Here is a 24410-nt window from a genome sequence, read left to right as displayed (position 1 = left end):
ATGGCGATAGCGGGCACCCCTGTCTGGTTCCCTTTGTTATCTCAATTTTGTCTGTGAATATGCTATGTGAATATGCTAAATATGCTATCAATTTAGCATATTGTTCCAAATAAATAGCCCGAATATGATTTAAAAGTTTTTCACCGATGTCCATAAATTCTAAATTTCTTTTCAAAAAATGCCAAGAGACATTATCAAATTCTTTTTCAGCATCCAGAAACATTAGGGCAGCTTGTTTGTCTCTCCTGGAGTCCAGATATTCCATTATATCAATTATATTTCTTTCTCCCTCCCCCATGGAATAAATTTATTCACAGAAAAAAAAGGTGCATGGGTTTTTTTAAAAAGTGAAACCACTCTCATCATTTATTAAGTTAAAAAACACAAATTGAAAAGCACCGATCAGACATTGCATTTCGAGGCCTCCATTGCAAACTCAAATCTGGTTGCAATTTTCTTTTGGGGGGGCGGAAGGATCTTGGCTTTTTTAAAAGGGATTCGGCATTCGGGGAATTCCAAGATGCAGGACAGAGACGCATTCGGGGCGGGCTAAAGACCTCAAGGGATCCCACTCTGACATTTGGAAATCTCTCCTAGGGCTTCCTTCTGGCTAGCCTAAGGGAGGAGGGAGGGGCAGGTCTAGCTGCCCTGGCGTTGGGAGATGGGGGCCACATGGGGACAGAACAGGGTGTCAAGGGGCCATGGCGATCCAGCTGAGGATGAGGAGGGCTTCTGTCCCCCCCCATGTTTCTTTCACACTACATTACTGGTTGTACCATGGAACTGTGTTTTTTCCATCTTTTACAAAGGAAATGGGGCTGCTGCAGTTGGAAAGATGCCTTACTTGGTCATATGGCACAAATGGTTGGAGGCCCATGGTATTAAAATTTAAGACACGCCTGCAAGGAGCACTCTGAAGGTTCTGCCATTGGGGGGAATCAAACTGCAGAATGTTTTAGCTTCCTCTGTCCCTGTGTGTTCTGAGGTGTGCATCCTCAGAAAAGGTTGAGCGTTTTAAGTGAGACAAAAGTTCTTTGATGGCAGGGTGTGAATTGTGGAGGAGATTATACATTTTAGATAGATATTTTCCTTTAGGCTGGATTAGAGTTCCCTTTAGTTTTGATATTTCTCCAGCATACCCTATTTTTCTTGTCTTTCATTCAGCTGGAAGTATTGGAGCCAGCCTGTCAAATATATATGGATTTCAAAGTTCTTAATTTATTAATTTCCCCCTCTAATAACATTTTATATGTTGCCCAATTTCCCTTCATGTTTTCTTCTTAACGCCAAAGGGTGAAATGCACCAAGGGGTTGTAGGTTCCAGGAGATATTGATATTATCCATGGTTTATATAAGGTCTGAGTTGTGTGGCTGCATCTTCTGGTAAGGTGTTTGCAAGGAATTGAATATGGGTGCAGAAAAGGAGAAGGGACACTTGTGTTGAGGGGTTTGGGAATACCCGGCTACGAGTAACACAGGTGCATCCTCCGCAAATTTGGAGTGTGTGCAGTAACTGAAAAGTTCATTAAGGGCAGGTGTGAACTGTGTGGCTGTACCACCTGATGACAAGTTTGGAAAGGAATCCATCTTGCTATAGAAGAGGGCTGAAGGATAGATATTGCTGATGTATGTAAAGAAACTGTGGAGAAACCTGCAATTTTTTATTTTAAAAGGAAAGATAGTACTATAGCAGCAGCAATGAAGAAGAAAGTTTTAGGATATGGAGGAGGAAAGTGGGAGTAAAAGAAGGTGGGGGGGGGGGAGGCAGGAAACCACAGATGTGCAGCACATTCAAGTTGACAGTGTTGCTGCCGCAGAGGCAAATGTGGAGCTGTTTAAGTAATGGAAAAGTTCTTGAATCACAGGGTTTGCGTTGTATGCCTGTAGCACTTGATAGCGTGTTTTCAAGGGAATCCATCTTGCTATAGAAGAGGGCTGAAGCGTTCATGTAGCTGCTGTCTGTACAGACACTGTGGGAAATCTTGTAACTATATTTAGTTAGCATAGAGGAAGGAGCTGGGATGGGAGGGGGCTGCGGAAACCATTCCTCTGCAAATGGCAGAGGATTTTGCCCTTCATTTGGAGGGGGGGTATTAACATTCCAATTTCTCCTCCATCTTTGCCTCGCTGGCTAGTCCCATTTCCTTGGCTCTGTGTGGTCAAGTTTCTCAATGTGACCTAGATGTGTTCATCTACATCTGTTGTATGTCCCCCTCGGCTACCTGCACCCTGAGCCAAATTAATTGTTGGGTCTGGCTTGTTAGGCTGGCTTAAAATGTGGTTTAAAAAACTGAGGATGCTTGGAATGTGCTTGGAATTCTTCAAGTCCAGAATCTGGCTCTTGTGGATGACTTGCTGGCTGCTTCCAGCGGCTGCAAATGGTTTCTTTTTCTTTTTCTAAGTTTTATTTCAAAACCTAAAAAAAATTACAAACATCAAATTCAAAATCCATTCTCATTTTCTAACACAAGCCTATTACATAGATTGCCTAAATTAAAATATATCTAATTGCTCTAGGCTTCCCTTTGCTCTATGTAAATACAACGCAATTAACAAATTATGTTATAAATGATATTATAGGTTCCCATATACCCCCCACTCCCCTTCAGCCATGTGTGATCTCAGTATTTTACTTCTTCCAGCTTGTTATGTTGTTATAATTTAATAATTATTCAGTTGATTTTATTATTATTTTCTTGCTTACCCCTGCATGTTTTACTCATTCTCTATTAATATTTCAATTCTGGGACCATATTTTTTCATGTTTTCCTTCACTCCATCCCACTCTCTAATTATTCTCTGATTTGAGTGGCCTCTAATAATTGCTTTCAATTTTGCCATTTCTACAAACTTGCCGAGTTGATTTGCCATTCTCATGGTGATGGGATATTCTGGCAGCTGCTGTTGTGTAAAGGAATAGATTTTTCTTGTCTTTGGGAATGTCATTAGATATTAAGCTGAAAGCTTTCATGTGGTGATCTACAGCAGGGTTGGGCAGGATAATAGCCCAAAAAAGAAAATGTTCTTTAATGACCAACTGCCTCACTCCCTCAAATGTATCTACCCCCTCTGCAGACAGCCAAAAGTTGAAATTTTGCGCCTCCTTCGGAGCTACCAAGGGGAGACTCAGAAGAGGCAGTTTTATCAACCTTCTGGAAAGCGCGCCTGTAGCTTTCCGCATGCAGTCCATATCCGTTTCAACATTGTCCATTCGAAAGACGACTAGAGGTCTCAGGAGCCTTCCAGTCAATTGGTCCTTTAGTCATCTGCAATTCCCCCCCCCCCACAGCAGTATAAATTTTGATATACAAAAGTGCCAAAAAGAATATGTTAAGTTTGCAAAATCATATAAAAAGCCTGGAATACAGAAGATCCATTCACATGCAGCTTGTACAGCCATACAGCTTCCAAAACAAGGCGTTTATACTGTTCATAGTCTAGCGCGTGGGACAAAGGAAGATGGCCCACGAGATCCTCCAACTCCCCACTAATCAACGTCTTCAGAATAGACATATACAGTCTTGAGGGGAGCTCCAGTTCCCGGCAGGTTAGTTCGAATAAAGTCAGATAGCTCAGGACATGCATGGGGGGTTTATACGCAGGGAAAAGACGTAAGTCAAAATCCTTCAGGGTAAACTCAGGAGTAACTCGCGTTGGAACCACATCTCGTGCCTCTTGGTCATAGCTGTACCTTGGGGCAGGGCGATAACTCGGGGCTCGTCCATCCGGACGCTGAGGTTCCTGCCCTTCATACCTGTAAGAGGGTCTGGGATGCTGCTCGTAACCCTCCTCTTTTTTGTACCGTTGAACTGGCCCGCGGGGCTCCCAAGACCTTTCTGGCGAGTAAACCAGGGCTGGGCTAGACGGTTGATACATCGTTGGTCGGCGACTTTCCTGGGGTGGGCGCTCCGGCTCTCAATAGTCGTCCTCTGCCCGAACCTCCCTTGGTCATCGCGGTGGTCCCTTGTAGTCATACTCCTCCCGTCTAGTCTGCGGGGCTGCATCAATGGAGTGACCCACTGGGGGATACTTTTCCTGACATAGGAATCCTCCCTGGGGATGAACCAGCACCCACTCGATGGCTTGGCCAGGCGAAAGCTCCATTCCCCTTGGCTGGGGCACCGGCTCTGAACTTGACTTGAGGGGTTGAGGTTTGCGCTTCACCCCTGGGTTTAACTTGGGACTTTTGCCAGTGCATTTCTGAGATTCTGGTTCACAAGAATGGTCAGTTTCCACCTGGTGCTTTTCATTAAGAAGGGGAATAGTGAAGAGCAAAATCAGAGCGATTTGCAGCAGTGTCAGGCCATTGAACAAGGCACCAACAGAGGTGAACACCGACACTATAAACTTTTTTTTTTAGTACTAAGCTTTTCAATTTTTCATACTAAGCTTTTCAGAGAGGAACAGGCACACGAAAGGGTTGTGAAACACCCCTCCTGGATCCTGGCGGAGGTCCAAGGAATGGCTTGTCCCACCCTCTACTGGATGGTCCCTGAGAGGCGGACCAAGGCAATGCAAGCCACCACACTCACAACACTCAACACGGTGAATGAGAGCAGCAGGAAGAAGCTCTTTAAATTCTTCCTTGTTCTTTTTTGGGAGAGTGCATGAGGTTGTTGTCTTAATTACAAAAAAATCAAATTACAACATAATACAGAGACTTTTTACACACAGAATATTAGAATGGTTTCCTACCAGAAGGTAAAAGAAAATATATTCTTTTTTCCTTTCTTTATTGATAAACCACTTACTCGTTTTTAAGCTATTGTCTTCCAATCTTGTTTTCAGCGTGTGTGCTGAGAGTTTGTGTGTGTTGGGTGTGTGTCTGTATGTGTGTTGGGTGTGTAATTCCTTGTAATAGTGATTCCCGAAGAAGGGGAATAGTGAAGAGCGAAATCAGAGCCAGTTGCAGCAGTTTCAGACCATTGAACAAGGCACCAACAGAGGTGAACACCCACACTATAAACTTATTTTTACTTTTTTATATTTTTATTTTTTTACCACAATAATTTTATTATTACCAGTACCACCACCTTTTTGAAGGGAAACCCTTCCAGTCAATTGGTCCTTTAGTCATCTGCAATCCCCCCCCCACAGCAGTATCAATTTTGATATACAAAAGTGCCAAACACACTGAGAATATGTTAAGTTTGCAAAATCATATAAAAAGCCTGGAATACAGAAAATCCATTCATATGCAGCTTGTACAGCCATACAGGTTCCAATAAGTTTAGCATGCCTACTTTCCATTTGCAGCATTTAACATTCGTTCCTTTATCATCTGCTCCAGTTTAACTGCATCAGCAGCAAACTTTCTGATTCCATCAGACAACTTCTCCACAGCCATTTGGTCCTCATTATGGAGCCAACAGAATGTCTTCCCATTTGTACTAAGCTTTTCATTGCATAGACAGGTGGAGTCCCCAGATCCCGAGCAGCCCCCCCCTGTCATGTGGAATAACGAATCAACGTGCTATGGGATTAAATTGGCCACAACTTTATTAAATTTCAAATGTGAGTAGACCTTGGCTCAGGCATTGGGCGTTCTCCCTCCCCAGTCCCCAGCCAGGGACCTAGGGAGCATCAAGGTTATCCAGTGTTTGTGTGGGGGATGGGCTGGCTCTGGAGAACATATGTTCAAGCAGAGATAGCCGCCCCCGTTACGCCGCTGACACAGGGGAGAGCAATGACGCCCTTTCGGCGTACAGTCAAAGCCACCCTTCAGAAACCCCTTTAACAGGGAACCCTGGTATCGCCGCTGCAAAGAGGAAGATGGACAAAAGGATTCTGCCCAAGGCCTGATACCGCCAAAGTTGTGACGTTTTGCTACGGGAAAGGCGAAACCTGCCAATGCAGGGAAATTTCTTTCCGGCCCTTTGACAGCGACCTTAACGTAGCAGCGCCCGCATACCTGTGAAGAAAAGTTAACCTGCAAAACCTGTGAAGAAGAGTTAACCTGCAAAATAAGGCATTAACTGAGGGTGGGTAGGGTGGGAGAAGCTCTGGAGGCAAGTGAGGATTCCCAGGTAAGATCCTCCCTCTATTGTGTGGGCAGGTATTCCCTCCCCTACCTGGCCTGATCTCCTTGGCAACGCTTCCCCCAGGTGGGATTGAACAACTGACTGGGGTAGGCGGAGACCTCCAGGTATCCCACCTGAGGGAAGGCAAAGCCAAGCCTATACTGATGGAGCCACTCCAGATCCAGGGGCTGCGCATGTCCACGCAAAGGTCACCCCCCGTTTTATGTAGGGAGCAGTCATTTTCTCAGAATGCATCTCTTGTAACTTCAATAATGGAAAGCATTCTGTGGTTACCAATCTTGTCGTACTCTTCTTTCTCCTCCTCTTCACCTCGATATTCCAGCGGTTCTTCATATTCCCCCCTTTTTGAGAAAAGGTCTGGGTCATCCAAAAAATTTACCTGCAAGACAGAAGTCACTGGCTTGTTGTATGGCCGGTCCTTTTAGATTCCTCTGTCCCTATGTGTTCTGAGGTGTGCATCCTCAGAAAAGGTTGAGCGCTTTAAGTGAGACAAAAGTTCTTTGATGGCAGGGTGTGAATTGTGGAGGAGATTATACATTCTAGATAGATATTTTCCTTTAGGCTGGATTAGATTTCCCTTTAGTTTTGATATTTCTCCAGCAAACCCCAAACCAGCAGCAGAAGCAGGACGGGACGGAGCAGCCAGCTCTTTGCTGCTTTCCAAGCAGAGCACCCTTTCTGTCTGTTAGGATCCCTTCCTCGTTTTTGTTGTTTAATCCCTGAATGCACCTCCCTAATGACTGCACCAGGTGTAGCACTGCCTTTCACTTCTCTCCTCTTGCAGAGAGAATGAAAAATCCAGATAAATGTGCTTGGGATTTTTCAAGTCCAGAGTCTGGCTCTTGTGGATGGATCACTTGCTGGCTGATTCCAGTGGCTGCAAATGGTTTCATTGTACCTCCTGAAGGAGGCATTCCTGGCTGAGAGGAATGCAAATGCACCCTCAGCAAATGTGGAGTGGCTGAAGTAACTGAAAAGTTCATTGCTGGCAGGGTTTGTGTTGTGTGGCTGCAGGTATCCGATGGGGTGTTTGCGAGGGATTCAGTCTGCTCGGAGAAAAGGAATGAGAAAGTACATGAAGATTGCGGAAAAACTTGGAATGTGTCATAATGCAAAGTACTAATATTGCCATAGTAAAACGAGAAGCTAAGAAGAGTCACTCAGGATATTCAGGATTGAACCACACACCTTTGGTGGGACATCTTTTCAGGATAGAGCCCTACCATGACCAACATTTTGAAATTTTGATAATACTGGTTTTTGGTATTTTGATGTTGCTTATATTAGTATGTATTTTATATGTTAAAGTTAAACATTTGTATGGGAAAAAGCTATAGGTTTTTTTCCTCAGAGAGGGAAGGAGGAAGAGATTAGCTAAGCATGGAAGAGGTAACCGTGTTGGACCAAGGGTGGAGTTTATGGGCAATCTATCCGGAAGATATTTGTATTTCGAGGAGTTAGTGGTCTGACATGATTACCCTTCCTGCCTTCTCTTTCTTCTCCCTCTCGATCTCCTGAGCCGTGTATCAGGAGATTTTTAATGCTGGATGTTTTTAGATATGCTGTAAGTCCCCCAGAGTCCCTTGGAAAAGCCAGCCCAATGGGCGGAGTTTAAAGATGTTGATGATGATTTATTTATTACATATAGCTGATGTGCATACAGAAACTGTGAAAAAATTGCAAAGTTTATATTTTAAAAAGATGATTACTATAATCACAGTTGCAAACACTTTCTGTTTGCACTTTCTAAATGGCTAAAAATATTGTCCCTTGATGAAACCAAGTTAGCCCATGATTTCTTTGACCAAAAAAGCACTAGAAAGCAACATTTGTAAGGGCAGTACAGAATTGGCCAAGTGTGAAGGCTGGAGCACTTACAAGTGACGCACACAAAATGTAAGCCACAAAGAGCAACGTGAAGGTGTTTCCATGTGATGGCTCCCTTTGTGCCGCAAGGTATAATGTGCATATTGGTTGGCATTCCAAGCCATTCTTCTCCATGGCACGGCAAAGCCTGAGAAAGGCTTGCAGTATCACAACGATGGCTGGGCAGCCAAGTTAAAAAAACCACCACCACCAAGCCAGCAGCACCTCCTGTATGGCAGTTATGTGTGCCAGCTCTCACGATCCCATTTCTCAGAAGCAGTCATTTGATGAATACAATGCAAAGTCTCTGAGGTTTATGAGGCTCGTGCAGATCCGCTGCCTAGGCTTTAAGTTGCACCTCACTGGGTGGCAGCCTATGTAGTTTTCTGCCGCATTGCCCCTCCTAGACAGAATGGATGACAGAGTAGTGGAATTCCCTCTCTTTATTCAGCTTGCAGAAATCATCCGCCCTGTGGTTGGCAGCATAGTCTATGGACTTCAGGGATGTCAGCGAGCCCGTAGAGCTTGCCCAGGAGCCCTGGGAAGACAGTGAAGAAAGTGACCGAGCGCTAGATGAAATTGAAGTGGCCTTCCTAGAAATGGGAGATACTTATTTAGATAGCAGCCTCTGAGTGTAAAACTTAGTTAAGGACACATGACTTGTGGTGTTGAGGTTTGCACTTCACCCTGGGGTTGTAGCCTGGACTTTTGCTGAGGGGTCAAGAGGTGAGGAATTTGAGTCTGGTCCTTCCAGAGGTTGGGGAGAAGTGGTGGGAGGCTGTCTCCAATCTGAGAACAGGACAAGTCAGGTTCAGGGATGCAAAAGTTGGAAAGGACATTGTGATTCTGCTCTCTTCTCCTTCCAGCAGTTTCCTGTAGGTGGCAATCTCAATATCAAGAGCCATCTTTACATTCAGCAGGTCTTGGTACTCGTGCCGATGGCGAGCCATTTCTTCCTTCATGTTTTGGATCACTTTCTGGAGTTGGGCAATGTTATCTTGGTAGTTAGCAGCTTCAAGATTAAAGTTCTCCTCCATCTCACGCATCTGACGTTCCATGGATTCGTTAGTTCCTTTAAGTGCACCCACTTCACAGGTGAGACTCTGAATTTGCCTGCGGTACTCATTCACTTCTTGTTTGGGCTGGCACAGGGCATCATTGTTCCCGGCTTGCTTTTATCAGTCAGGATGGACAAGGATCAAGAAGACAGGTGGTTGGTTTCACTCGGCCAAGCAGCATGTCCGCATCCTAAGAGATAACAGATTGGAATTGATCCCATATAACATGACTAGACAGGACTCTAGCACTCTCCCAATCTGGCCCTGCTCCCACGGTGGAGTCTACCTCCTTCTGAATCCGAGCGACTTTATCTGCAAAAAACTTTTCAAAAGCATTGCAGGAGATCTTGGGGTCCCTACCTGGCCCCGATAACGAAGGTGGTTCCAATAGATTAGTGGCAGAGATTCCTCTCCTCTTTTGAGCAAAGTTTGGATGCCCGCTCTGCAGCTTTTAAAGAGAGTAGGGAAGTCTCGGCTGCTGGAGAATCTTGCCCCTTCTTCGCCTGTTCCTCTAACACGATCTGCAGGTCAAAGATATAGTCGATGACGTGCTGGAAGATTTCCACTTGGCTGACTCTTGGTGCCTTGCGGGATCCTCGGCACCAGCTTGCGCAGCTTGGAGTAGCAGTCATCCATGTTGTAAAGGAGGTTCTTGGGCTCCTCCTGAGCCGGGCTCTGGTTTTTTTGTTTTGGCAAGACTCATGGCATTTTATCGAAGGCCTGTGCAGCAGGAGTCACTGGCCGAGGGGCTTCGTTCTGTTGTTTGTTCCCTGGGTGATGGTGAGGCTCTGATCAGAGAGGCAGCATGCAGCTTGCTTCCTAGCAGATCCTGACTGATCTGATGGGGCTGATTCCTTTCATGGCCATGAAGGAGGAGAAACCAGCAGGGATTTGCAGAAGGGCAAGATTTCCTTCCTTAAGGCGGGAGAAGCAAGCAAGCAACCTCGAGAGAGAGAGATCGATACTGCCCCTTGCTTGGCAGCCTGGTTGATTCTCTATTGTGTGCACGCAGAAAATGCTTCTCTTTGCAAAAAAGCCCCATGTATATATTTTAAAAACAGAAATGCTACCTTTGCAGTAGCAAATATTTTCACTGATCATAAAGTTGAGCGGTAGTTTTCCTCCTCTTCCTCTTCCTTTTAAAATTTTTTAAATTGGGTTTTACAGTTTTACAATGTTAAAATCAGCATAATCATCTTAAACATAAGAAGAGAAAAGAATGAAATAAAATCCAGCTCTCCCCCCACCCAAAGACTCCCCTCAACTTCCCCTTCTGGTTCTTTAAGTATTTACTAATTATGCTTACATTATTTTAACTCAATTTCAAAGTCTTCTAACTAAATGCTCTGATATTATCATTTTTATACAATATTATTCAATTTCCATTGTACACCTGGTTGTTTCCCCCTCTTCCTCTTCTTTTTTTAAAGGGTTTTTAATTTTTTTATTTTCCAAAAAACAAATTCTTCCATAGCTGCAGTTTAGGGTTCAAAATAACACCAACCATCCTGCTCTGACACTCTCCCCAGCTTGCCGCCTTTACCAGACTGCAACTTCTTCCCCCTAGGTCACCAATGGTAAAGACCCTCCTTTCAAACTCTGCTTTGTTTCAAACTGCAGGAAGGGCCCCACCCAACAGCTATCTGGTCCAGAAACCCATTCTCCTTGACTTTTCTTAATGGTCCATTCCTTCCTTCTTTTCTTCCTTCCACCATGTAGTTCTTTTATTATTAACATTTTAAAGTTTTTCAGTTGCACGAGATAAAGTTGTACAAAATAAAGTTGTACAAAATAATGGTGTGGGAGCCATGGCTCGTCTCCCAGGCACTTTCCTGACATGGGGAAGCTGGCCTAGCTTGTATTTTAATGCTTGCTAAACCTACTGTCTGGCATCCAATTCTAACACACCACACACAGATTTAATTCTAACATTTACTGGATCCAGAAATTTAGGATGTCTGGCACCCACAAACTCGTAACACTGCGGAGAAAATGCTAGGCCGCCACCTCCTCTCAGGGTGGGAGTGGCAGAGCTGGGAGCGGTGAGGATCGTCCTCAGGACTCAACACTTCAGACCAACTCCCCACCAGACATGGAAAAAGGGCTGGACCTTCTCCCCAGAGAATGAGGCTTGTTGGAAATTGAAGATCAAACCATTAGTGTGGGCATAACAGAATTCCACACAACCCTCATCATAGTCTAGGGACACCCGGATCTTCTTCAACTTCAAAACTTCAAAATGTTTATTCGGCTTTACGCCCATCATGAAACACAACACAACAAAACAAATCAAATAAAACAGCGGACTCGTACAATCCACAAGTAGTATAACACAGTTCACAACTCACAAGTACAGATATTAGCCGTTCATAAAAAATAAAAAAAAATTAAGATTAAGATTAAAAATTTTAGGCACTACACTAAAATCAATATCTGATGCCATTATAGAAAATTCTTATAACTATCAATAATCAGCTAACATTCCATTCCGTCTCTTGTACGAGAGGACGGCTGTTAGGAATTTAGCAACCTGTTGGGTAATATAAGGATCCACATCTTGAAGAACCCAGGCAAGCTGTAGGTCTACTGGTTTGTCAGCCATAGGCTGGATTATGGAGTTTAGTATACTAGCACGGGCTGAACTGTACAAAGGGCAGATAAACATGACATGATGTAGAGATTCAGATGTTTTCATTTCACAAGCACACATAGAAGGGACTTGGCCCTTAGTGAATCTATGTCTCAGCACGTTTGTTGGAAAGACATTGAACCTAGCTCTAATGAAGGCATATTGGTGAGACGCGGCCATAAGTGAAGTTAAGTAGGACGGAGCGCGGTAGATAGGGGTTATGCCGAAATTTAACGGCGAGCAGGCTCCACCACCAGCTACGAAATTTTTGTATAGCTCCACATCATCCAGCCTTTGATTTATACACCTTTTTGCCACATTTAGATCCAGTTTGAGCAATTCAGTGGGCGAAATCTCATAGGACAGCAATTTGGCATGGATTTTTCCTGACCACAAATTTGTGAAGTCATCTCGCCACATGCATTGAATGAGATAGTGGTTCGGGAGTTTATGCCATAGGGATATCCAATAAATCAAAACTCTCCTCCATATAACTAGCTCCACTGAGGGGATCTTCATTTCTAAGCGAATAGCCGCATTATTTACGCATGTTGATAATTTTAGAAGTCAGCGTAAGAATTGGCTTTGAAGTGACTCTAAAGTTGAGAGGTTTGCAAAGGCAGCCCATAAAGGCGCAGCATAGGCCATTGTGGCCATCACTTTGATGCTATACACTTTCAAGGCCGCAGGGATGAATAAGGCCCCCTCAGAGTAGAAAAAACGGAGGAGGGAGTGTGATAGGGCTTTTGTCTTGTTTTGAAGATATTCAACGTGCGCTTTCCACCCTAAATTATATTGAAAATAAATTCCTAAATATTTAAATTTATGTACTTGTTCGATTTTCGTGCCCTCCAGTTTCCATGAATAAAGTTTTCGACTCCTTGAAAATATCAGTACTTTGGACTTGGTGTGGTTGATAGACAGATGATTAGAATGGCAATATGTCGCGAAAATCTTTAGTGCCCTCCTTAAACCCACTCTGGAGTAAGAGAGTAGTACTGCATCATCTGCGTAGAGAAGTAAAGGACAACGGTAATCAGCTATACGAGGGGTGTGGATAAATTTTTGTGAGACGGCTAATGGGTTCCTCATATCACTGATAAATAAGTTAAAAAGAAGAGGCGCTAAAATACAACCCTGGCATACACCCCTATTTACTGGCACTGGGTTAGTCAGGTCTCCAGCAGGGGATAATCTCACCCTGGCCACGGACCCGGCATGAAGTTGGGAGATAAGCCACAGGAGCCTTCTATCTATTCCCCAATAGGCAAGTTTATCCCATAGTAATTTCCTCGGAATACTATCAAACGCAGCTTTCAAATCTATGAAAGCTGCGCAAAGTTGGCCCCATCGAGGTGTCGAGTATTTCCGGGCTAAGTGATAAAGAATAATTGCCTGGTCTGTTGTGGATCGATTTAATCTAAATCCAGCTTGCTCATGTCCAATCAGGTCAGCCTCAACTGACCACTTCATCAACCTTGCCAGCAAAAAACGGGCATATATTTTCCCAATGGACTATAGCAGACTGATATTCCGATAATTCCCTGGGTCACCGGGAGGGCCTTTTTTGTAGATAGGAATTATAATGGCCTCCTTCCACATTCCTGGTATTAAGCCTATGGCATTTATTTCATCGAACGTTTTAGCTAAAATCCCTGCCCACCATGCAGAATGAAGCTTTATAGCCTCAACAGGGACCAAATCTGGCCCAGGGGCCTTACCAGTTTTCAGCTCAGCTATCAATTCTAGGATTTCAGCAGGGTCAGTATTAGGCCAGACGGGAAGGGGATTAGAAGGTCTCCAATGAGTGGCCGGAGCTTCTGCCACTGAGAAATATTTTCTCAGGAACTGCTCCCATGTAGGGGCCGGGATCACCGTTAAGGGATATTTCGTGTTTCTTCCCTTTATTAAGGACAAAAATTTCCGGGAGTTATGAGATTTTGAGGCAGAAATTATAGTCTGCCAACGATTTAAATGCCACTCCTGTTTGGCCGATTTCTGGGCCTGTTTGTATGCTTTTTTAGCCAGGGAATAAGATGGAGGTAAGGTCGGAGCGCCGGAAAGTTTATAGTCATTATATATTGTATGTAGATGGAGTCTGTCTAGTTTGCAAGCAGAGTTGAACCAAGGGGCGCCAAATTTAAAATAATCGTTTTTAACTCCATAGGTTGGAGAAGTAAAAAAGCGAGTTAAAACTTCTATCAGGCAAGAAAAAAAATTCAGACAGGTAATAGGATCACGCGGGACTATTCCTACGTCCGGCTGATCACCAGAAAATTTTTCTCGGATAAAATCCGTATATCTATGAGCGAGGGCAGGGGACCATCTAGTCCCCTTTGTTTTAGTGGACGACTCCACAATCACCGGGATTGGGTGGGAGCGGTCAAGCAACTGCCAGTCAACACATAACTTAGTTATCAGGGGAAGATGGTCACTAAATTGGGCATTATCAATTTTAAAAGAGGTGACATTCAAAAATAGATACCGGGAAACCAATACATAGTTGAGAACACTGTTTGATTTTAACCCCAGGTGGGTGAACTCTCCTGGTATGTCTGGAGGACATCTGCCATTTAATATAATTAAATTAAGGCATAGAGTCATCTGATAAAGCATCACTCCCGCCTTATTGACTTTTACATCCTTTGATATTCTAGTGGGGGTGTATACTAGATCGTAAGTTTGAACGCTGGGGTCAACCCACCACTTAGACTTTTTAAGAGCCTCCCGATTTGAGGCTATCCGAGCGTTAAAATCGCCTCCAGTAATGGAGGGGACATTGGGATATTTAAGATAACAAGAAAGTAAAAAATCCTCTAGGGATTCCCATCTAGAAGTAAGATCAGCTGCTAACCCTCCCGGAGGGAAATAGACATTTGTAACCAATAAAGAGAAGTTTCCACCAGAGATCAGTCCGGTAATAGCATAAGGCGGAAATGCATGCACTAGTGAAAGTTTAGCCCGAAGTTTGAGGGAGATACCAATTGTAAGGCCACCTTTAGGGCGGCCACCATTCGTTGAAGGGCTAGCAGGCAGACATATAAACTCAAAGCCATTTAACTCAATTTCCTCCTCCACCCAAGTTTCTTGTAATAGTATGATAAGAAAGGAATTAATATATTTTTGGAATTCTGGATCTAATTTTTTACTTTTCCATCCAGCAATGTTCCAACTTAATATTGAAGGCTGGGGTTTTCCCGTTCCTCCAATTGACTGTCATTCGGAAAATTGGCTCAACTTTAATACGGGAAGAGGGGAGCCAATAAAGAAATCAGTTATCTTCCTCTGATGAAAAACCTCTCGTAAAGGCTGAGTGGGATTTACAAGGTCATCTGACTGTTGAGCTTGGCCACTCCATCTACTAGGAGTAGGACTTTGAACAGGGGCGGACCCCTTTTCCAAAAGAGTTTGATGGGCCACCCGGGGTGGACCAGCTATCTCGTCAGAAGTTTGGTCTCTCTGTAGCCTGCTACTGGTCTTTTGGGCTACTTGGTTTATGTGGCCTGTTGGATCTATAATCAGTTCCGTCACTGGTCTTGCTGTTGAGTCCATAATACTCCGCAAAGAGGGATAAGGCTGGGCGAGAGGGCTATTTGGGAAGGTTGGCAAAGGCACCTCTTCTCTTGATTGGTCAGTGCTATAAGAAGGTTCCAGGTCTGGCATCGATGAATGTGTAGAAGGAGATTTTTCCTGTTGTGTGCTGCTTTCTTTAGGTATGTTTTTCGATGGACGGTCATGTAAATCTATTAAGAGCACAGAGGATTGTTCTGCTTGGAGGGAAGGACTAGTAGTTGCTTCTTGGGGTTGTATCTTATCCTCCATTGCCGACATACATTTAGCATTAGATATTGAGAGATCCATATGATCTGGTTCTTCTAAGGAGTCATGTTCACTGTACGTGAGTATTCTGGTGCTGAGCTTCCTAATAAGTTGGGTTTTAAGCGATTCCAGTCTATTAATAATTTCTTTTTGTTCCACCACTGGTAAATCTGCAAAGGAGGCAATGAGTTCGATCTCTTCTGGTGGTGTCATGCTACATTCCGGATGGTCGTTGTTCTTTGCTAGGGGAGTGGAGGCCACATAACTCTTCTCCTGGGATTGAACCCCCACTCTGGTGTCCACTAGTAGATCGGGTTTAGCAGATTTTGAGCCCTCTTTGGTTATTGCCTCCAACAGTAGGGGTTTAGGCGTAGGGTCTATAAAGGCTCCCGTTGGTGCTATCCCACAGCGAAACAAAAATGCTTTCTTTCGTAATATGATAGTGGGAATTTTTGTGGATTGGAACGCAAGCAAGACTCTCTGGGATTTATGATGATGGACAAGGGGGAGGACTGCACAGAGGTCAATTTGTGTTGCTTCCATATTTAAAAGCACCTTTAGGAGTTCCTTGGCACCACCCAGAGTTCTCCATCTTGGGTCCCCATTTTGTATGGTTAGGCTCACTTTCCTTGGTGTTAAGATCAAGGATTGAGGACCTAATTGAAGGTTAAGGTTGTATTTAAATTTGTCAGTACGTTTGTTATTTAAGGACAAACTCCTCGTCCCCTTCCTCTCTTCAAGGGACTTAACACCGGCTGACACTGGGGAAGTAGTAACTAGCTTTTGTTGGAGGCTGTGCAGCTGGGACGAAAGATCATCTAGTCTTTTGAATATACAGTGCAAGGTTTTGATTATTAAATGGGACTGTTCAAATGTCATATGATTGGCCGTGCCAAGGACCAGTTCCTCCTTCTGAGGAGAGACTACACTCTTACTGTTGGCCACATCGCTTGTTATTTGTGGAATTATTCGCTCTTCGTCTTTAAGTGCTGACGCGCAATCAATCAGTGGGTTGAAACGGTTCTGAGTTTCTACCATGTAGGAACAATCCAGTAGATTACTCCCTTCTTTAAAGTGACATGGTTCAACCCTTGTTTGCTTTGATCTCGGAAAGGGAACGGGGACTATCTCCTCGGAATCTCTAAGACGTTTCCCATATCCCATAATTCAGATATCGAGAAGAGGGGGGATAGTATTTCAAAGTCTTCACCTTCACCCTCACAGGCCATCAATTTAGGTCTACAAAGAGACTACCGGTAAGCAATACAGACCATTCCTTTGAAGACCTACTCCCACCAGGACTAAGACTAATATAAGATTCTCCTTCAAAGCTTATCGCAGGGCCCACCGCGGTTCGGTCTCAGATGAAAGGGAAACTCCCAAAGGCCTCACCTTAAACAGGGGAGTTTCTCTTCATGCAGCTTAAAGATTTTTCTCCAACATCTCCAATATTCGCAAGAATTCCTTTTCAGAGGGAAGCTGCCAAACAGACTTTTCAAAGCAAGCTTAAAGTTCTCCTTCACTCACTCAGTTTCCAGGCAGGCAGGCAAATAAATAAACCCATGGATAGTTGCCTACTCACCCGGATCTTCCTGGGCTCATAAGTCAAGCTCAAAGGGGTCCGCTCAGGGTGGGTTGAAGCCCAGAAGGGATCAGATGAGGCTGACTCATACTTGGCCTTCCTAACGGCCCAGATCCCCTCAGAAGGAAGCATGCTGACAAAGCCTTTGCGCCTGACAGACTCTTTTGCAGCCCCTACGGCCCAGGTGGCCCATTCCCTTTCCACCTTCTCCTCTTCCACCACCACCTCCCACCAATATCTTTCTGAGGTGAATTTTGCATGGCCCAGCACGTAGAGCATGCTGTCGAATCTCCCAGGGTTGTTCAGCGCGTCCTGCCTTTCTTCTTCTTCTCAAACTCTTCAGGTTATAACAAGAAAAGGGTGTTTTGTTCCTGGCTCCAGAGTGACACTCACTGTGTTCAGTGCCTGAATCGGTAGCCCATTGCATTTCTCCATGGTATCCTTCAGAAATGAATTTTTCTGAGTGTAAATTATGAGTCTCTCTTCCATGCCTGGAGAGATGCCCAGCAGTGTCCGCCTTCTTTTCAACTCCTGAAACCTGGTCACCGTAGTCCCAATGCCCTTCAGGAACTCAATAGCGGCCAGTTGGCAATTCTTCTCCATTTCTGTGCGTCTCACACTGAGACTGGCGATATCCTCCGAGAGCTTGATGATATTTATTTCCTTTTTCTTCTTCATCTCCTTCTCCAGTTCCTCCAGCTCGGTCAGCCAAAAGCGCTGCAGCTCCTCCAGGAAGTTGTGCATCTGCTCAAAAGCGCCCATGACCTTGTTCTCCTCCTCCTCTAGCTCCGCTGGATATGCCTGGCTCTTTCTTCTTCGGCCAGTTTCAATTCCATAATCACTCGTCTCTCTTGCACCAGAAACTGGACTATTTGCTTCAACCACTGTGAAGCCAGTTCCAGATTAATCAGTTCATGTTCGCTGTGCTTTTTCGACCTCTTGCAGACAATGCAGATGGGGGCCGCGCAAGCCCTGCAGAAAAGGTGCAAAGGTTCCCCATGTCCCTCACAACCGGCTCTCCCCACCTGATGGGTTAACTTCTTCTTTTCCCCCAATTTTTAAAATTAATTTTCAACATTTATCACGCACATAACATATAACACACACACACAAAATATACATTACTATACTAAAGAGAAAAAAACCACAAAAATAATACTTATTACATCTAAAACCCAATTTTAAATACAATGCAATTAACCGATTATACTATAAATGATATTATAGGTTCCCATATACTTCACCCCCAAAAATGTTGTTAAAAAACTATATTCCAAAATATACATGCAAGCTGCATATATGCAAAGTTGTTGGTTTTTTTGTTGCCCTTTTTTCTGAGCAAACGACAGATCAGTCCACATTTGTCACAAGCTTTTGCAATGTTGGAAGTGTGCGATTTCAGTAAGAAATCTCCTGACCAGTCTCACACACAAACCCCACAAAATTTATTGTGCAAAGTTTCTTTTTGTTTACTACAGGAATACGATAGTTATTAAAAAGTGGGCTTTCTTTCACTGCCCCCCTCCCCGGCCTGCAAATTTTGTTTTCAGGGCGTTGGAAGAGAATAACAGATTGAGGGCAGAAAGTTGTTTCTGGAAGACCAGTCAAGGCATCTGAAACTGCCTGGCCAGACCCATGTTCCACAGTTTATCTGGAAGAGAATGGTGGGGGACTCTTCATTACTGGATTCACGGGGTTAAAACATCTGATCCTTTCCCCAGTCAAGGTCTTTTTCTCTCTCTCTTTTTCTATCTTCTGTACAACTGGAAAGAAGCTATGGAATCTATGACGTGTTGCAAGATTTCCACGGCTGACATTGATGCCTTGCATGTTAAGACCCCCAAGACCTCCCCAAATAAAGACACAATTGATGCCAAATTTAGTTTAAGGTTATTGGCATAATTTTGGCCAGAATGAAAAATGAAGATAAATGTGCTTGGAATTCTTCAAGTCCAGAATATGGCTCTTGTGGATCACTTGCTGGCTGATTCCAGTGGCTGCAAATGGTTTCTTTTTCTTTTTTTCTTTTTATTTCAAAACCAAAATAAAAATCAAAGGTCTGGTCAGTGTGCCCTGCCTTGTACCTGCAGCGGGTGATTCTGACCAAGTGAGGCAACAAGACCTCAGCAGAGATTTAGCTCTGCTGGGATTAGTAGATTCTGCAAATAGCAGGAGCATGAAAAATTTAATGGTTTTGCGCTGTAGGCTGTATTTAGATGTGGTGATTATTGCTTTGGTGTTCCTGATTATTCTGTTAGGGCTTCTGTTATTTTTTCCGATGTTTCTTTCACACGACATTACTTGCTGTTCCATGGAACTGTGTTTTTTCCATCTTTTACAACGGAAAAGGGGCTGCTGCCGTTGGAAAGATGCCTTACTTGGTCATATGGCACAAATGGTTGGAGCCCCATGGTATTAAAGTTTAAGGCATGCCTGCAAGGAGGTGTGGGCAGCTCTGATGCAGAGCACTCTGCATTTTCTGCCATTTGGGGGCAATCAGACTGCAGAATCTGAACTACACACGGGCTGATAGCCCGGTATGCACCACTGAATTTTTCTTCAAAAGTCTTTGGGCCTGGTGTGACACAATATCAAATTTCATTGGACAACATTGCTTTTCACACATGCATGCTTCTCTTCCCCCCTGAAAACGGAAGTGAAAAAGTCAAGATAAGGGGAGGAGGAGAAAGCAGTTGCTTTCCTAACAAATATTCTAAATTGCTAAATTAGTTGATGCACAAGGTTGTTGTCTTAATTACAAAAAATTCAAATTACAATATAATACAGAGACATTTTACACACAGAATATTAGAATTGTTTCCTACCAGAAGGTAAAGAAAAAAATATTCTTTTTTCCTTTCTTTGTTAATAAACCACTTATTCGTTTTTAAAGCAATTGTTATACAAAGTTGCAGGACATACACAATTTTCCCTCAATAGGGTTTGCTCTTTTCCCCGCCCCCCTTTTCTTATCTTTTCTTTTTTTGGTAAGTGCAAATACTAGATTTCTCTCTCCACCTTTTAAGGCAAGTTAAATGCGACACTGCAAATTTAAATTCCTTCTTATATCTCCAGCACAGTATAATCTCAGTCCAGTACTTAACAATCCTGAGACAGCAAAACTCACAGTATGAGCAGCAAACATTGTCTTACTCCCAACCTTGTTGTCAGCGTGTGTGCTGAGAGTTTGTGTTTTTGTGTGTGTGTGTGTGTGTGTTGGGTGTGTTGGGTGTGAGTGTGCTTTCCTTGTACGGACATTGCAGCCTGCAACCTCCTCCCTTTATTTGCACCTCTAGTGGACACCAATCAATCCTAGAGTGTCACTCCTATGCACTAAAGAAAATCCTGGAACCGTTTTTAAAGTTTCCAGGAACTTTTATCTGTTTCTTAAAGAACGTTTTCCTAACGCTCTGTATTTTGATGTGGTGATTATTGTTTTGGTGTACCTGATTATTCTTTTAGGGCTTCTGTCCCCCCCCCCCCAATGTTTCTTTCACACTACATTACTTGTTTTACCATGGAACTGTGTTTTTTCCATCTTTTACAAAGGAAATGGGGCTGCTGCAGTTGGAAAGATGCCTTACTTGGTCATATGGCACAAATGCTTGGAGCCCCATGGTATTAAGTTCAAGACACGCCTGCAAGGAGCACTCTGAATGTTCTGCCATTTGGGGGCAATCAAGCTGCAGAATGTTTTAGCTTTCTCTGTCCCTATGTGTTCTGAGGTATGTGTTCTGAGGTATGCATCCTCAGAAAAGGTTGAGCGTTTTAAGTGAGACAAAGGTTCTTTGATGGCAGGGTGTGAATTGTGGAGGAGATTCTACATTTTAGATAGATATTTTCCTTTAGGCTGAATTAGAGTTCTCTTTAGTTTTGATATTTCTCCAGCAAACCCTATTTTCCTTAATTGAGTTGGAAGTATTGGAGCCAGCCTGTCAAATATATATGGATTTCAAAGTCCTTTCCTGTTAATTTATTAATTTCCCCCACTAATAACATTTTATATCTTGCCCAATTTCCCTTCATGTTTTTCTTCTTAACGCCAAAGGCTTTGATGGGTGAAATGCACCAAGGATTTGTAGGTTCCAGTAGATATGTATATTTTATCCGTGGTTTATATAAGGTCTGGTGGCAGCTGCCATGCCCTCCAGAGTCCCCCTGTCCTCCGTGCTCTGCCGGTCTATGTTGCCATTTGCAGAGGGGTGATTTCCACAGTCCCTCACCATCACCCCCCCCTTCCTCTATGCTAGGGAAAGAAAATTGCAGGAGTTCCCAGTTTCTGTACGTACATCAGCAATAGGTACGCTTCAGTCCTTTCTACACCAAAATGGATTCTCTTTCAAACATGCCATCAGGTGGTACCACCACACAGCTCACACCCGCCCTTAATGAACTTTTCAGCTACTTCAACCACTCCACTTTTTCCATGATCTGCATGTTCTTTTCACTCATTTTCTACAACTAGATGAAATCCATGCTACTCTCGGATCAATAGGAGCCCCACAACCACCACCCCGTCCCTCCAAATATTATATATATATATTATATATATATATGATTAATCTGAAAGTCTATATATCTAGCAGGGTATCCTCTCCCCTCTTTTCTGCAGCAAGATTGAACAAGAATGGTCAATTTCAACCTGGTGCTTTTCATTAAGAAGGGGAATAGTGAAGAGCGAAATTAGAGCCAGTTGCAGCAGTGTCAGACCAATGAACAAGGCACCAACGTAGGTGAACACCCACACTACAAACTTTTTTTTTTGTACTAAGCTTTTCATTCTGTCAGAATGCATCTCTTGTAACTTCAGTAGTGGAAAGCATTCTGTGGTTACCAATCTTGTCGTACTCCTCTTCTTTCTCCTCCTCTTCACCTCGATATTCCAGCGGTTCTTCATATTCCCCCCTTTTTGAGAAAAGGTCTGGGTCATCCGAAAAATTTACCTGCAAGACAGAAGTCACTGGCTTGTTCTGTGGCCTGTCCTTTTAGCTTCCTCTGTCCCTATGTGTTCTGAGGTGTGCATCCTCAGAAAAGGTTGAGCGCTTTAAGTGAGACAAAAGTTCTTTGACGGCAGGGTGTGAATTGTGGAGGAGATTATACATTCTAGATAGATATTTTCCTTTAGGCTGGATTAGATTTCCCTTTAGTTTTGATATTTCTCCAGCAAACCCAAAACCAGCAGCAGAAGCAGGACGCGACGGAGCAGCCAGCTCTTTGCTGCTTTCCAAGCAGAGCACCCTTTCTGTCTGTTAGGATCCCTTCCTCTTTTTTGTTGTTTAATCCCTGAATGCACCTCCCTAATGACTGCGCCAGGTGTAGCACTGCCTTTCACTTCTCTCCTCTTGCAGAGAGAATGAAAAATCCAGATAAATGTGCTTGGGATTATTCAAGTCCAGAATCTGGCTCTTGTGGATCACTTGCTGCCTCATTCCAGTGGCTGCAAATGGTTTCATTGTACCTCCTGAAGGAGGCATTCCTGGCTGAGACGAATGCAAATGCACCCTCAGCGAATGTGGAGTGGTTGAAGTAACTGAAAAGTTCAGTGCTGGCAGGGTTTGAATTGTGTGGCTGCAGGTATCCGATGGGGTGTTTGCGAGGGATTCAGTCTGCTTGGAGAAAAGGAATGAGAAAGTACATGAAGATTGCGGAAAAACTTGGAATGTGTCATAATGCAAAGTACTAACATTGCCGTAATAAAACAAGACAAGCTAAGAAGAGTCACTCAGGATATTCAGGGTTGAACCACACACCATTGGTGGGACATCTGTTCGGCATAGAATCCTACCATGACCAACATTTTAAATTTGGCTTGGCACCCTGTGATTATACTGGTTTTTGTTATTTTGATGTTGCTTTCATTAGTATGTATTTTATATGTTAAAGTTAAACATTTGTATGGGAAAAAGGTATAGGTTTTTTTCCTTAGAGAGGGAAGGAGGAACAGATTAGCTAAGCATGGAAGAGGTAACCGTGTTGGACCAAGGGTGGAGTTTATGGGCAATCTATCCGGAAGACATTTGTATTTCGAGGAGTTAGTGGTCTGACATGGTTACCCTTCCTGCCTTCTCTTCCTTCTCCCTCTCGATCTCCTGAGCCGTGTATCAGGAGATTATTAATGCTTTATGTTTTTAGATATGCTCTAAGCCCCCCAGAGTCCCTTGGGAACGCCAGCCAAATGGGTGGGGTATAAAGATGATGATGATGATGATGATGATGATGATTTATTTATAAATATAGCTGATGTGCATACAGAAACTGTGCCGAAACTTTCAATGTTTATATTTTACAAGGTGACTACTACAATCACAGTTGCAAACACTTTGTTTTTGCACTTTCTAAACAGCTATTATTATTGTTTCGTGATAAAATCAGGTTAACCTGTGATTTCTTAGACCAAAAAAGCACTAGAAAGCAACATTTGTAAGGGCAGTACAGAATTGGCCAAGTGTGAAGGCTGGAGCACAAAATGTAAGGCAATTACCTGTATTTTTTGCTCTATAAGACTCACTTTTTCCCTCCTAAAAAGTAAGGGGAAATGTGTGTGCATCCTATGGAGCGAATGCAGGCTGTGCAGCTAGCCCAGAAGCCAGAACAGCAAGAGGGATTGCTGCTTTTACTGCCCAGCAATCCCTCTTGCTGTTCTGGCTTCTGAGATTCAGAATATTTTTTTTCTTGTTTTCCTCCTCCAAAAACTAGGTGCGTCTTTTGGTCTGGTGCGTCTTATAGAGCGAAAAATACGGTATGTGTGCCAGCTCTCACAATCCCATTTCTGAGAAGCAGTCATTTGATGAATACAGTGCAAAGTCTCTGAGGTTTATGAGGCTTGTGCTGATCCGCTGCCTAGGCTTTACGTTGCACCTTACTGGGTGGCAGCCTATGTAGTTTTCTGCCGCATTGCCCCTCTTTGACAGCATGGATGACAGAGTAGTGGAATTCCCTCTCCTTATTCAGCTTGCAGAAATCGTCCACCCTGTGGTTGGCAGCATAGTCTATAGACCTCAGGGATGTCAGCGAGCCCATAGAGCTTGCCCAGGAGCTTGCCCAGTGACCGAGCGCTAGATGAAGTTGAAGTGGCCTTCCTAGAAATGGGAGCATGGGATGCTGCAGGAAAAGGAATAGCAAGGCTGCTACTTTTCAGGGGAAAGCGGTGCTTTAAACAACTATGCGGCAGAACTGGAAGGGAAGGAATGTTTTATTGGCATAGAGGTGCTGAGGAGTATTACCTGCGGGTTCCTGATAATCAGAATAGGATGGCTGCCTCAGGCAGCTGATTTTAGATGCCCTGAGAGGGGCAACGGGTTGTTCATGATTTTAATTTATTATTATCAGATGTTTTATGGACAAGGAGCATGAGAGCACTGTCCCTCAGACCTTGTGCGGGGCCAGACTATATTTTTAATGGGGAACAAATTCCT

The 24410-nt window shown here is 43.7% G+C and overlaps 2 protein-coding genes and 2 pseudogenes across 2 annotated transcripts in view; all 4 read right to left on the bottom strand.

The window, feature by feature from the left end:
* Nucleotides 1-24410, bottom strand: part of DKC1 (dyskerin pseudouridine synthase 1) — a 185729-nt gene that overhangs the window by 161232 nt on the left and 87 nt on the right. The window lies entirely within an intron of this gene.
* Nucleotides 8627-9146, bottom strand: LOC128406971 (vimentin-like). Its single transcript, XM_053374866.1, has 2 exons — nucleotides 9132-9146; nucleotides 8627-9079 (listed from the first exon to the last, which is right to left on the bottom strand). The coding sequence occupies exons 1-2, from the start codon at nucleotides 9144-9146 to the stop codon at nucleotides 8627-8629; spliced, it is 468 nt and encodes a 155-aa protein (XP_053230841.1).
* Nucleotides 9358-10062, bottom strand: LOC128406448 (DNA-binding protein inhibitor ID-3-A-like; annotated as a pseudogene).
* LOC128406970 (tripartite motif-containing protein 15-like) lies at nucleotides 10620-24015 on the bottom strand (annotated as a pseudogene).

This window comes from Podarcis raffonei, chromosome Z (genome assembly GCF_027172205.1).
Source record: "Podarcis raffonei isolate rPodRaf1 chromosome Z, rPodRaf1.pri, whole genome shotgun sequence".
NCBI classification, from domain to species: Eukaryota; Metazoa; Chordata; class Lepidosauria; order Squamata; family Lacertidae; genus Podarcis; species Podarcis raffonei.
This window is presented reverse-complemented; position numbering and strand designations above follow the sequence as displayed.